The sequence below is a fragment of the Emydura macquarii genome, unplaced genomic scaffold (assembly GCF_026122565.2).
Source record: "Emydura macquarii macquarii isolate MOO-44397 ecotype Brisbane River unplaced genomic scaffold, CSIRO-AGI_Emac_v2 contig_2676, whole genome shotgun sequence".
Classification (NCBI taxonomy): Eukaryota; Metazoa; Chordata; order Testudines; family Chelidae; genus Emydura; species Emydura macquarii.
Genome location: NW_027132813.1, coordinates 32,883,639 through 32,895,858, shown reverse-complemented (window position 1 = coordinate 32,895,858; position 12,220 = coordinate 32,883,639). Strand labels below are relative to the sequence as shown.

The following is a 12,220-nucleotide window of genomic DNA, read 5'->3' as shown; positions in this document are numbered from 1 at the left end:
TCTGGACAGCTAAGAAATAATAAGGTTCATTGCTCCTGTAAAGAGACAAAACCACATCACAACTTATTAACTTAACTGGAGTAAATACACTCTTCCTTTTAAACACAGAGTTGAGTTGGTTTATAGTAAAATAAAACGGATGTATTAACAACAGGACATAGATTAAGTGATGCTAAGTAAAAGGAATAAAGTTAGAAAGGGTTACAAGCAAATAAAAGTAAAAAAACACATCTAAAAGTCTAAAACCTAATATAGCAAGATACAGGCTTTGTTCAAGCTGGTTTCTTTCACTAGTCATTATTCTTCCTGGCTGTGGCTGATTTTCCCTCAGTCAAGACCTACAAAAGTACAAGGTGCTTGCTGCACTTGTTGTCTTAGGTGAAAGATCTTTGCCTCACTGGATTTCTCATCTATATTCAGTTCCAGAGACTTCAACCCCCCTTTGTTGAAGGACATATCTTTCTCAGATTGTAAGAGCTCTGGCCTCTTGTATCTGTCTAGTGATGGATGGCTTCTTTCCTTGCTTATATCTTCCAAAATTCAATTAACTTTTTTCAAGAAGCAGGATGACCTCATTCTGTCCTTCCCTTCCTGTGGGCTTCACATCACCCTATCTGATTTCTATGTAAATGGGGCCATTCAGTGGTGCACCATGGGTCTCCGGCACCCAGGGGCCAATACTTGCATTTGCGCCCTCCCCTCCCCAGGCCTCATGCACCCCCTGTGCAGGACAAGAGGGGTCCCCGGCTCCCACCAGATGCCACTGCCTCCCAGCTGCCATGAGGAATGGGGGGTTGTACCTGCAAGTGGGGGACACGCTACTACCTTCCTCCTGCGCCCAGGGACTTTCTGGCATATCAGGGTAAGCGTCCTGAAAAACTGAAACAGATGTTTGGATGGTCTCTGTCATCCCTTCTTTTATGTGTGAGACATCAGTTATATGTCTGCTCCCCTCTAAAAAGTCAGCCACACAGCGCCCTCTCAAAAACTGAGCCCCAGGCTGAATATCTGGGTGCAGAGAGGCTGAATATCTGGGTGCAGAGACCCTGAATCAGCCATTGTGTTCTTGGCATTCTCTCCCAAGTGATCAGTGAGAAGACATTTCTGCACTCCCACCAATTCTTCCCTAGCTTCCTACTCTGGACCCCCTCTAAGACATTACTTCTCCATGCTCTGCAGAGCAGGACCCGTCCCTTGTCTAGCCACAAAACTTTGCCACCAACAACTGGGACAGCTTCCTGAGTCACTGGCAACACCTCTCCTGCTCCTGCTCCTAGGGCATGTTGCCTTCTGTTGGGAAGGAGCAAGCCTCTACCACCCCCACCCCCCATACATGCTTGGAAGCATACTGCTTCGTGTGCTGCAGGATTAAAGGAAACCCCTACCCTCCTCTTCAGTGGGTTCTAAGCTTCTATTACCCTTCTCTGGGTTCCCTTCTGGGGCACATTTTCCTATGCTCCCTACAGTGGAGTCTGTCCCTTGTTCAGCTGCAACCTGCTGGCAGTTTACAGCCTGGACAGTTTCCTCCCTAGCAGGCAATTCACTCTCTCCATTTCCTGAGGAGACACTGGCTCCAGCTGCAGTGTGAGAGCTGGTCTCAACCATCCCCCCACATGGAAGCATGTTGCTTCCGCATGCTGCAGAGGATTTCAGGAGACTATCTCCCATTCCTCCAGCAGTTGCTGGGATTTTATCCTTTTCCTCTCGGGTCCCACCATAATGCTCCCTCTGGCTGCAGGTCACTGCTTTAATGGCCTCAGCCAACTGTGGAAAGTCATTTCCAATTAACATTTCAGTGGGGATCTTGTCCAGCACCCCCACCCTTAGATTACCTTCCAAGCCTTCACATTATACTTGCACTCTAGCCACAGGTACACAAATCCTACCACCTTCCACTAATTGGATTAATGCCTTCTGGCCAGGCAACATGTTGCTCTCTAGGACCCACCCTGGCCTGACTAGAGAAAGTTCTGCACCAGATTCCTGCCATCCTACACCCTCCTTACAATTTATCTTGATATCTTTGATGAACTCCTTTTGTCCCCCTGCAAAGCCAACATCCACAAAGCCAGTCGTGTAAATGGTGAGTACTTGTGGAGTTTGAGGTGTTAAGATCACTGCATTCACTTAGACTGGGTGGGGGGATGTCAGCCCCCTTCAGCAGTGGGCAGTGATTTTTCAAATGCTCAGTGAAATTGCATTTCTAACACCTCCTTGGATCATCCTCCTTCACAGGTGATTTATGGTGGGGTTTTCCAGGAGAGGAGGGGCTCTTGGGAAGTGATTGCCTACCCTCCATCCATCCTCCTTCTTCACAGGGGTAACATGGGGATTCCCTTTTTAAACTGGGTTTATGCCCCTCCTTCTGAAACTTATGGCCCATAGACATCTGTGCTTGTTCAAAGGCATCTGCCACTGGAACTTTTCTATTACAAATTTCAAATCTTTATCCCACAGGCTATTCCTTACATCATCTATGCGCATGCTTAGAAACTTTTCTTGGGTTATGAGATCAAAGAATTTATTATATGTTTCAACACCTTTTCCCTTCACCCTCTTCTTTAACAAATCACACAATTTATAAACATATTTGCTATGACTCATGCCTGTATCCCTCTTAAGATTTCTAAATTTCATTCTGTACACATCAAGAGTAATCTGAAACCTTTGCAAGACAGCGCTCTTAAATTCCGCATACATTAAAGCTTCCTCAATTGACATTTCATTAAACACAGACAAAACTTTATCAGACAGTTTTGCAATGAGGGTGGGGACTTGTTGGTCTTTAGGAATTTTGTGTACTTCACAGAGCTTTTCAAAAGTAGTGAAATACTCCTCAATGCAGACTGTCTCTTTGTAAGCAGGACACAGCTTATTAAAGCTGAGTGTTTTAGGAGTGGAGGGAGATGTTGGGGGGATCATCCCATATCGTTCCATCATCTCCAGGTAGTATCTTCTCTCCTTCTCCTTGTCCTCCATGACTCACTGGTGGGCTCTCTCCTCAGCTTCCCTGGTTTTCTCCACTGCAGCAAAAGTTGCTTCTTGCTCCTTTAGCTCTAAGGCATGCCAGTGTGGCTTCCTCAGTTTCCATGGCCAATTTAAAGGCACGTCTACGGATGGCCTCTTCTGCAGCCTACTTTGTTTCTCTGGCTGAAGTTTCTTCCTTGAGCCTCATGTCTGCCTGCCACTTCTGAAACTTGCGGTCCTTCTCTTTCTCCTGTGATTTCTGCCTTGCAAGTTTCAGCTTTGCAGCTGCCTCACTGGTAGGCATTATTATGTTTTCCCCTGCTTATTTTCCTCACCCAAAATAAACAAACAGAAAACAACAAAATTGTGACCTCCTGACTGATCTTAGCCACTGCACTTAAGGCTCACTTAAAATCACAAATATCAGTGCTTAAAGAGTGAACTTCATTCAGAGTAACAAGCTGTACATTTACCCTGTGCTCACTGTGCCACTGTGATGTTCCCCTCTGCAATCTGGACTGGTGAATCGCTGTGTCACCCCAACCCCCCACTCCTAGAGCCTATCTTACTCTGCTTTGCTGTGTGAACTCCCACTCCTGGGCAACTCACACACAGCCACCAGCAAGCAAGTTGCCCCCAACTAAGTGGGTGAGTGCCTCTAGCCAGCCACTCGTGGGATTATGCAATGATATGACCCCAGGCAATACCCCCAGTCCCATATGCAACAGTAGGGATTTCCATTTTATAATGTTCAGTGCTGCCCACTGAACAGTGCAAGCTCATACGTTCATCAGTTTAACAAAGAAATTGATATGCACCAGCCTTGTCACTTCAAATGGAGTCTCTAACACACCATAAACGAAATGCATTGCTTTAGGTAAAACACACAAACAAGTACAGAAAGATTATGAGTCAGAGGAAAGCAGAGCAGATTTGATCAAGAGAAAATAAATCGCATTCTAAACTAATCCTAACACTTTCAGCAACCTTACAAAGTTAGATGATTCTCACCACAGGTTGGCTGTTCTGTCTCCATCTAGGCCCTCCCCTGTGATCAGCACTTCAGTTGTTTGGTGGTGTTTGCAGATGGAGGTGGAAGAGAGAGCAAACAGCAAAATGTTTCCCCTTTTTAACATGTTCCTTCGCCTCCCCTCTTGGACCTCTGCCCCCCTTTCAGGGTCAGGTGACAAACAGGGTCCTTGCACGGTTCCCTCCATGCCCTGAGTCACTGTGGTCCTTTGTGGATTCATTTGTTGACATCTGGGCCAGTCTTTCGTTCTCGGAATGCTGAGCTGGGTTATTCTATACGAGTCATAATGAGGCGTGAATTGCTCTTTAGCTCTGTAGAGTTTTGTCTAGATCAGTCTCATACTATGAGACACATATTTGGGACTATTGCATAACGAAGCCTCATAACCATGCACATGACATTGCAACAAACATATTACTATAACAATAATGTTCAGTATGCCGTGAGCATTCCAAAAACATTTAACATGACATACTTTGCATTAAACAATACATAATTACACTATAAGGGTGTACATGAATGATACACAATTACACCGTAAAAGTGGATATCGGGATGCAGTGTATCACACACCCGCCTTGTCTCTCTAATGTAAATACATTCTCATGATCTTTCGAAGTACTTTGGAAGTAACTCCCAGGTGGGAAAAACACAGTCCTTTGTGTAGTGTGGACCTGTTTACCAACTCTCCTTGGCATACCTGATTTACACACACTTTAGTTGCAATTTCAGCATGTATTCATCACTCTTAAAACCCACCCCATACATATATCACACAAGAATATTAATGATAATTGTGTTATTAGTTTTCAAATGACACCTTATAAGGCATATTTTATTCCAAGGTTATTACAATAGTGTGTGGGATGAGAATGTAAGGGTGCTTAGTGTTACAGTGTGTTCCTCACTTTGCTGTCACTAGTGCTAAAACTAATTATTTATACTTTATTTGTCAGCAAAATAAGAAATAAAATCGATAGTGGTGTATGCATTTTTTTGGCAGACCGCTAAATAAAACCGTATCCTTTTACAGAGCTAGATAAACAACATATATGCATTCTTTGTGGAAGGTTTAATGATCACTGAACTTTATTTTAGCCAATCATTGTCCATTTTCACATTGCTTTCATCTGATTCCCTCCTCATTGTTGAGCTAAAAGACTGTCAGGAAAGCTTATGAACGTTGAGTAGCCTCCAGTATATCTACATGATTAGCAATCTAAAGCTTAACATGTATTCAGTGTACTTTTCTCCTATATGAGAAACACATATATTGACTGGTGTTTCTTCCCTTTGTCTCTTACTTTTTCCCACCCCAAGGCATGAACAGTTGACTTACATTAGGGATTTGCAGCTTCTCTCTGATCTAGATACTATTGCACTTTAGAACTGTGAATATTTTCTTCATGTTGATCATATGGAAGTGTTTCTCAACCTTTTTGATACCAAGGACTGGCTTGCTGCCTTCCTAAACTGTGTCAAGGAGATCTCAGGGACCAGCGCCAGTCCATGGATCTGACCTTGGGAAACACTATGTTAAAGCATATGAGATGATACCAAATTTAATCATATAATGGAATTTGTAGAATGTATAGCTTTTGTTTTCACTGTAATATTTTAGTGCTATACTGATAGAGCCATGTTGCAGCAACACCCTCTGAAGGAAATCTAGTTGAAGCAAACATATATCCTCCCAGATCTCTGGGGATGTGCATGCTGCAGCAGGAGCTCCACCACACTTCCAAGTGGTGTACTGTACACTTCCCTCTGTGCTGACTGATTACAAAAAATGGAGGGGAAGCAGTGTGATAACCCACTTTCAATCAGCTACTCCTCCTTTGTAAAGGATAACACCAGTGCTTGTAGTCCTTCACAATATTATGGCTGGCTGTTGTACATGATTGCAGGGGGATCCTTAAATTCTCTCCCAACTTGGACTCCTGTGTGAGGCCAGAAACAACCTGGCCTTTATTTACAAAGGATAATAAAAGGAATGTTTTAATAGATAAAATTTTACTTATCAATGTCCATTTAAGTAGTTGAATAGTTATGCTATTTCTAACATCTTTTAATCCAGCCTTGCAAAATTCTATTTGCCCATTCATTTGGGACCAGTGAACATTTTTGGAAAGGCTAGTAATTTTATTATTTTTACACCGTCATTGTGACTAAGAAACATTTATTTGATATGGTACCATTTCATGGTGATTTTACATGGCTGTATTAATTCTAATATGAAATAGTTCTTATAATAGAGCAGTATTAGAAATACTGCATAATGGTGGTATCAGAAATGGAACATTTTGATTTTTCTGTTGAACCACCATTCTTCAAACTAAAAAGAAATATAACAAAATATAGGATATATTTCCCCTTTTGTGCAGAGAAATACTGTGACGTTGACCTCCAGGGGAGTCATGCTGAGATAGCTTAAACAGGGCAAATTGCAAAGAATGGGGTAGGCAAAGCCCTAAATACTGGTGGTTTTTCTTCCATAAGATATACCAAGCCAGCAACAAACAGGTTCTGATGACCTCACTGGTCATTCAGTAGATAAAATACAGTTCCCTTAAAATTATCCAGCCCTTTGGCTAGTACCCAGACAGCCAAGTCAAATATGATGGGGATTACTGAAAATCTTTATCCATCATATGTAAAAAAGTTCTACCAGTCCCAAAGGATCAGACACATTACCAAACAGGTCAGTGAATAGTTCAGATCTTACCCAAATACATGCTTAAAGCCAGTTCTTATTAACTAAACTAACATTTATTTTTAAAAAAGAGAAGAGAGTAATGGTTGAAAAGTCAGTATACATACACAGATGAAAATAAAGCTCTTAGGTCAGTTTCAAAGTAGAGATGATAACTGAATTGCTAAATTCTTAAATTGTAAAGTCTCTGAAATTACCCAAACAGCTTGGGGGTCATCAGTCCTTGTTTAGAACTTTGTTAGAAATCCAGTCCAGAGAAATGAAGACTAAATAGTTCATGTACAGAGTTTGTTCAAATTTTCCATGAGAATTAGCAGGCTGATTCCAGGCTGGTGCTGGGATCTCAATCTTGCAATCCAAACTTTCCCTGACAAGCTTGGACAGATTTGAGATAAAAAGGATCAGTCCACTAGATTCATGCAGGCTGACCGATATATTCCTGACAGCAGGTGTCTCTTTGAACAATTAATAGATTACTTGGGACTCTGAAGTAACATCTCCTATGTCCTGTGCATATCAGTAACTAGTTACATTAGCACAAAGTTATTGGTCATTTACAACCATTTACAGGTATTTACTACTTAAACTTCAAAGAGAAATACAAACAATAGTATTGTTACATTCAAAGTTCCATCTAAATGTTCATATGTTCCTTTTGAACTCTTAATCAATAGAACAGTGATAGACAGGAAAGCAGTTTATCACCAACAATACACTTGCATATCAAAGCTCTAGTCTACTTATAAGGAATGACCCTCACTACCATTGTATTTTTCTATATATATCTTGAAAGGTCAGAGTTGGGCCATGCAACTTGCAAAGTCGCTTAGTTTTTTCGGGCCTAGCATCATAAATACAAAAGGAGCAGAAGTGTCTAAAAATATAGAAAAATCAGTGTGCAATTGCATACATATTAAACTGCTACTAGCATGCCTTTGGTTCAACAAAACATTGAGGCAAATGACAAGGCATGTGTAAAACCTGTGAATCAGGATGGCTGGTAGCTCTGCTCTCCTTCACATATGCATGCAAAAGAAGCAGGGGCCTGGGTATTTGTAAGTACATATTAATGATTTCTGAACTTCTTTCTGTTCAAAATGAAGCACTGCACCTCCATTGTTTGCATGTGGCTGCTATATGCTTGGCAGTCTGCTGACAGATTTATATGATGCTACATGAAGACACAGATGTCCACTATTAACAAATTACTGCTACACTGCACTCCAAACTAAGGGCAGGAGTAACTTGTGACTTTTTTCTTCTTATAATAATTGATGTAATTGTAATGCTCTTTTTGCAGATGTTACATGTATTATTTTAATTTTTCTGACTCCACTCCAACTGTCAGAATCACACCTCCATTATTTGTTTGTTTGCTTTTTTGAGGTTGGCAGGAGGAGGTGGTTATCTTCTGTTTGGTACTTTTTTCAGTAGCAATTCGGTAAGATTATACCAACCAGGAAATCTGATCAACTCCTGCAGCTTTAAAACAAACTTTTGTAGTTAGTAAATTACTTCAATTTTCAGTACTCCGTTTACATAGTCCCTTGAACAGATGGTCCATAGAAGGAAAATGTACAGAAACAAAGAGTGAAAGAGAGAGTTACTTAATTATTAATATGCTTAATATATAATAAATTCAAATGTATAAAAAATTATGAGTGAAAAGTACAAGAGAAAAGCAAATTAGAGAAGACACATTATAGCAAGTAATTAAGATCCAAACTCCTTTTTTAAAGAGGAAAAGTGGATGTTTTATTAAAGTCACAAAGTAAACAAATTTTAGGCTTTGTTTTGTTTTGAATAAATTTATTTTCCATTTTCCTAGAAAAAATCTTTATCTGTTTATATAAGTCTAGCAAAGAAGGTCCTTTTTCAGGAACTTGGAAGTTCTGAACTTTCAAAGTATATTACGTTCCTCGCTGTTGTCTTCAGTGCTTTTCTGAGTATATTAAAGGTTTCATAGTGTAGTTTTCATATTTCATTATCACTCAGCAGCATGAGAATAATAGTTTTTAGCATAGCATACATAGCTGAAACGCAAGCATTCATTTCTGTCCTTAGTTTCAACATTTAACTTCCATCTGTTCTTCTCCCTTTTTTCTTTCATTTCCCTGTTTCCGTTTTTCCTCATGCTATGACATAAAAGTGGTTGCACTGAAAAGACTGCCCTTTTTGAGGAACAGACCGAAGGAAAAAGACAAAATGAAGGCCTTCTACCGTCGCTCCATGTGTAAGACTTTGACAGTTCAGCTTCTTTTAAATGGCTACACTGGCTTCCATTACTAATTTTTCACTAACCTTTCCCCTGGACTGCACTGTTTTTTTACTGTTTTGCAATGTGCAAGTCCTGCTATAATACAAGGAGCTGGAAGAATTTTTTTAAAACCTTGGTACTGAATAATATATGTATACATACATACCCTATTTATTGTGATTACATTTTAGATATTTGTATATATATTTATTATATATACACATTGTGCATGCATGTGCATATAAATTTAAAGTGCACTCTATACATTTTAATAATTCTAAATTCCATTTTTAGTAAGCATTTTTATAAACCACAATTATCTTATATTTTTGGTTTAAAAAATCTATAGGGAAAATAGTGCAAGGATATAAAGTGGTCTGTTACTCTTTTCAAATGTGTGTCATTTCTTCTTTATTAAAAAAAAGGGGGGGGGGAGGTGGATACTTCTATAGTGTTGTAAAATAAAGAAATATATCCTAGGATGCCATCTCTTTCAGATCCTTTTATCTATTATAATGCAAAATACAGTATTCCTGAAGTAACCTGCACTGAACTAGGACCCCAACCATTGCCAATATTCATGTTGTGTTAGCACCTCTGCCCATCTTATCCTTATTCATTCCATCTGTCTTTGCAAAACAACATATCAAAGCTTCTAACATATATATTACATATCATTGCAGCAAAGCATGGCAGTGGTACCTAATTAAATAAATTAAAAATCATATCTGAACTGAAAGAAGTCTTTGGCCTGTAACACTTTTCATTCATTGAGCTGATTGCATGTCATAACATGGATGATCTTGTGTTTGTAGCTTTCAGTATTCAAAATGTGCCTTGATGCTTAGATAAATGTCAAACTTTTTACAATACTAAATAGGAATTAAAAAAATACATTGAACCATGCTGATTCATTTGCTTTCATTTGCATCCCAGCCATGAATGACCTGGTGCAGTCCATGGTCCTAGCAGGAGGACAATGGACAGGTAGTTCTGAGCATCTGGAGGGCCCTGATGATATATCTACGGGTAAAAGGAGAAAAGAATTGGGAGCTATGGCCTTCTCTACTACAGCCATCAACTTTACAACTGTCAGCTCTTCTTCAGGCTTCAGATCCAAGCAGTTGCTAAATAATAAAGGTATAGGTAGAAGCTTTTGCACTGTCATGTGATTATATTAGTAACAATTATTTTATATAAATAAGTTTTTACTCCTTATTTAATTCTTCTGCAGCAAACAACCTGAATAATTGAATTACAGTATTAAGAAGTAATTGAATGGGTTTAATAGCTTTAATTGTAAAATACCTCAGAGTTTCTTCCTACAGAAATGCTACATAAGTAAAGATAGATTGTATTTAAAATAATTATTTCATTATATTTTACAGATGACAAATGTTTAAATAAAATTTTTGCAGTGAAATTTTATTTTACATCCTGATTTATGTCTTCATGTATAGATACTACATCCTTTGAAGATGTAGGTCCACAAGGTATTAGTGATGATTCTAGTACAGGATCAAGAGTTCATGGTAAGATGTGAACTTTAATTAAATAATAAATTAAGAATACATTATGTGAATGCTAACGAAATTTGCACACACAGTGAATGGCAGCATGGCAAGTGAGCATGTTTTCTGTAATTTGCATATGACTTGACTATATGGTGCCATTTCTTCAAATCTAATACATTTTCTTCTTTCTATCTAGAATAATGCTTCTGCTAACTGTAGTGTATTTTTAGTAGAAGATATCTATGAAATGCACCTGAACAGGATACAAATTATTATTGCCCATTTTCAAATATATTTGGATTTAATTGTGAAAGAGGAGACATTTTGACCTGCATTTAAAAAAAACTTCTTAGATTTCAGTTATTCATTTCTTGATTTTAAAGTCAAGTTTTATATATTTCACAGTAGAAAATAAGTCTTTTTAATCAAGTAAAAATACAGAATGAAAGAGCTAAAATAGAAACACAAGAAGTAAAATTGAAACTATTCTTCTTTACTAAAATATTTTAAAATTAATATAAACAAAATTGAAATAAAATATTGTTGTTTAGTATTTTGGAAAATATTAACAGTGCAATTATTTCTTTGAGTAGTGTCCCTATGGATGCTTCATTGGAGGTGTGTCTGTGTCCCTGCGTTGTTGATCAGAGAACTTCGGTAGCAGTGTCCGTTGGACCCACACATACGCTGTCTGTCCTTGTGCTGCGCCACAAGGCTAACCAGCACACATGGGCTAACTGTCCTCAGTTCCTTCTCAATCGCCCCGGCTAAAGATGGAGCTTTACCCGTCCATTCATGGATCATTAATTCTTTTACAATTAATTTTTAGCTTCCTTTGAAGCCTCTTTTGTTTCTTTTCTTTGTTCTACTGTTGATTTGGCCGTTGCCTAAAAAAAAAAATAGAAGGACTTGGTTCTTTGGTCACAGCTGTGCCAGGGAGGAAGGGAGGCTGAACCCCTCTGGAAAGTGTGTGCCTGTCTCTCCGGGCTTCAAGAAGTGCTGCTCTTGCAGTGAGGCAGTCCCGGTCATGGACAAGTGTATACGCTGCCTCAGCAAGGGCCACATCCAACAAAAGTGTTCCCTCTGCAGCAGGTCCAGCTGAGATCCCACGAGGACAGAGAGCTTCGCCAAAAACTCATCTTCATGGAGGCATTTCTCCAACCCCAACCTTCCAGTGGGCGTGAATCTTCCCCTCAACCTTTGACTTCAAAGGATAGTGGGTCAAAGAAATGGAACCGGGACTCTTCTTACAAGTCGAAAAGGAGTGGGAAGCCCCCTCAGCAACCCTAGGGATAGCCATAAGTGATCGCCGTTTCATTCGGCACCAAGACCACAATCCAGCACCTCCACCTCATGGCGACCATTAGTATCCGGTATCACTGATAGGCCCACAGACTCTGTCTATGCACGGGCATAGACTCTTCAGTACTGAGAGGTGAGGGCAAACATCCTAAGAAGGTGCTCCTGGTACACGAGTCGACATCAATACCATCAGTGACAATAGACCACTGGACACCAGAGAGACCAGCGCGAGCAAGGTCTCCATTTCCCCCATCACACACGGCAGTCGGTACTGGCAGGATTCCACCATGCTGGTGACGTAGGCATGACGGAGGCACTTGACTCTCCACCCCTCTGTACTGATGTCATGGCACTGAACCTTTGCCAAACATGGGGTATATCCCCGCATTCATGCCATGTCCCTCTACTGTCAAGTGAGGGATCAGATAGTGAGCTGG

General features: G+C 39.9%; 1 protein-coding gene across 2 annotated transcripts in view; it reads left to right on the top strand.

Moving 5' to 3' along the window:
• CCDC88A (coiled-coil domain containing 88A) overlaps window positions 1-12,220 on the top strand; it is a 251,526-nt gene that overhangs the window by 220,191 nt on the left and 19,115 nt on the right. For both annotated transcript variants that reach the window (XM_067565171.1, XM_067565170.1), the window contains exons 26-28: window positions 8,860-8,943; window positions 9,904-10,107; window positions 10,428-10,499. In XM_067565171.1, coding sequence (XP_067421272.1) covers window positions 8,860-8,943; window positions 9,904-10,107; window positions 10,428-10,499 — 360 coding nt within the window. The remainder of the gene's footprint in view (window positions 1-8,859; window positions 8,944-9,903; window positions 10,108-10,427; window positions 10,500-12,220) is intronic.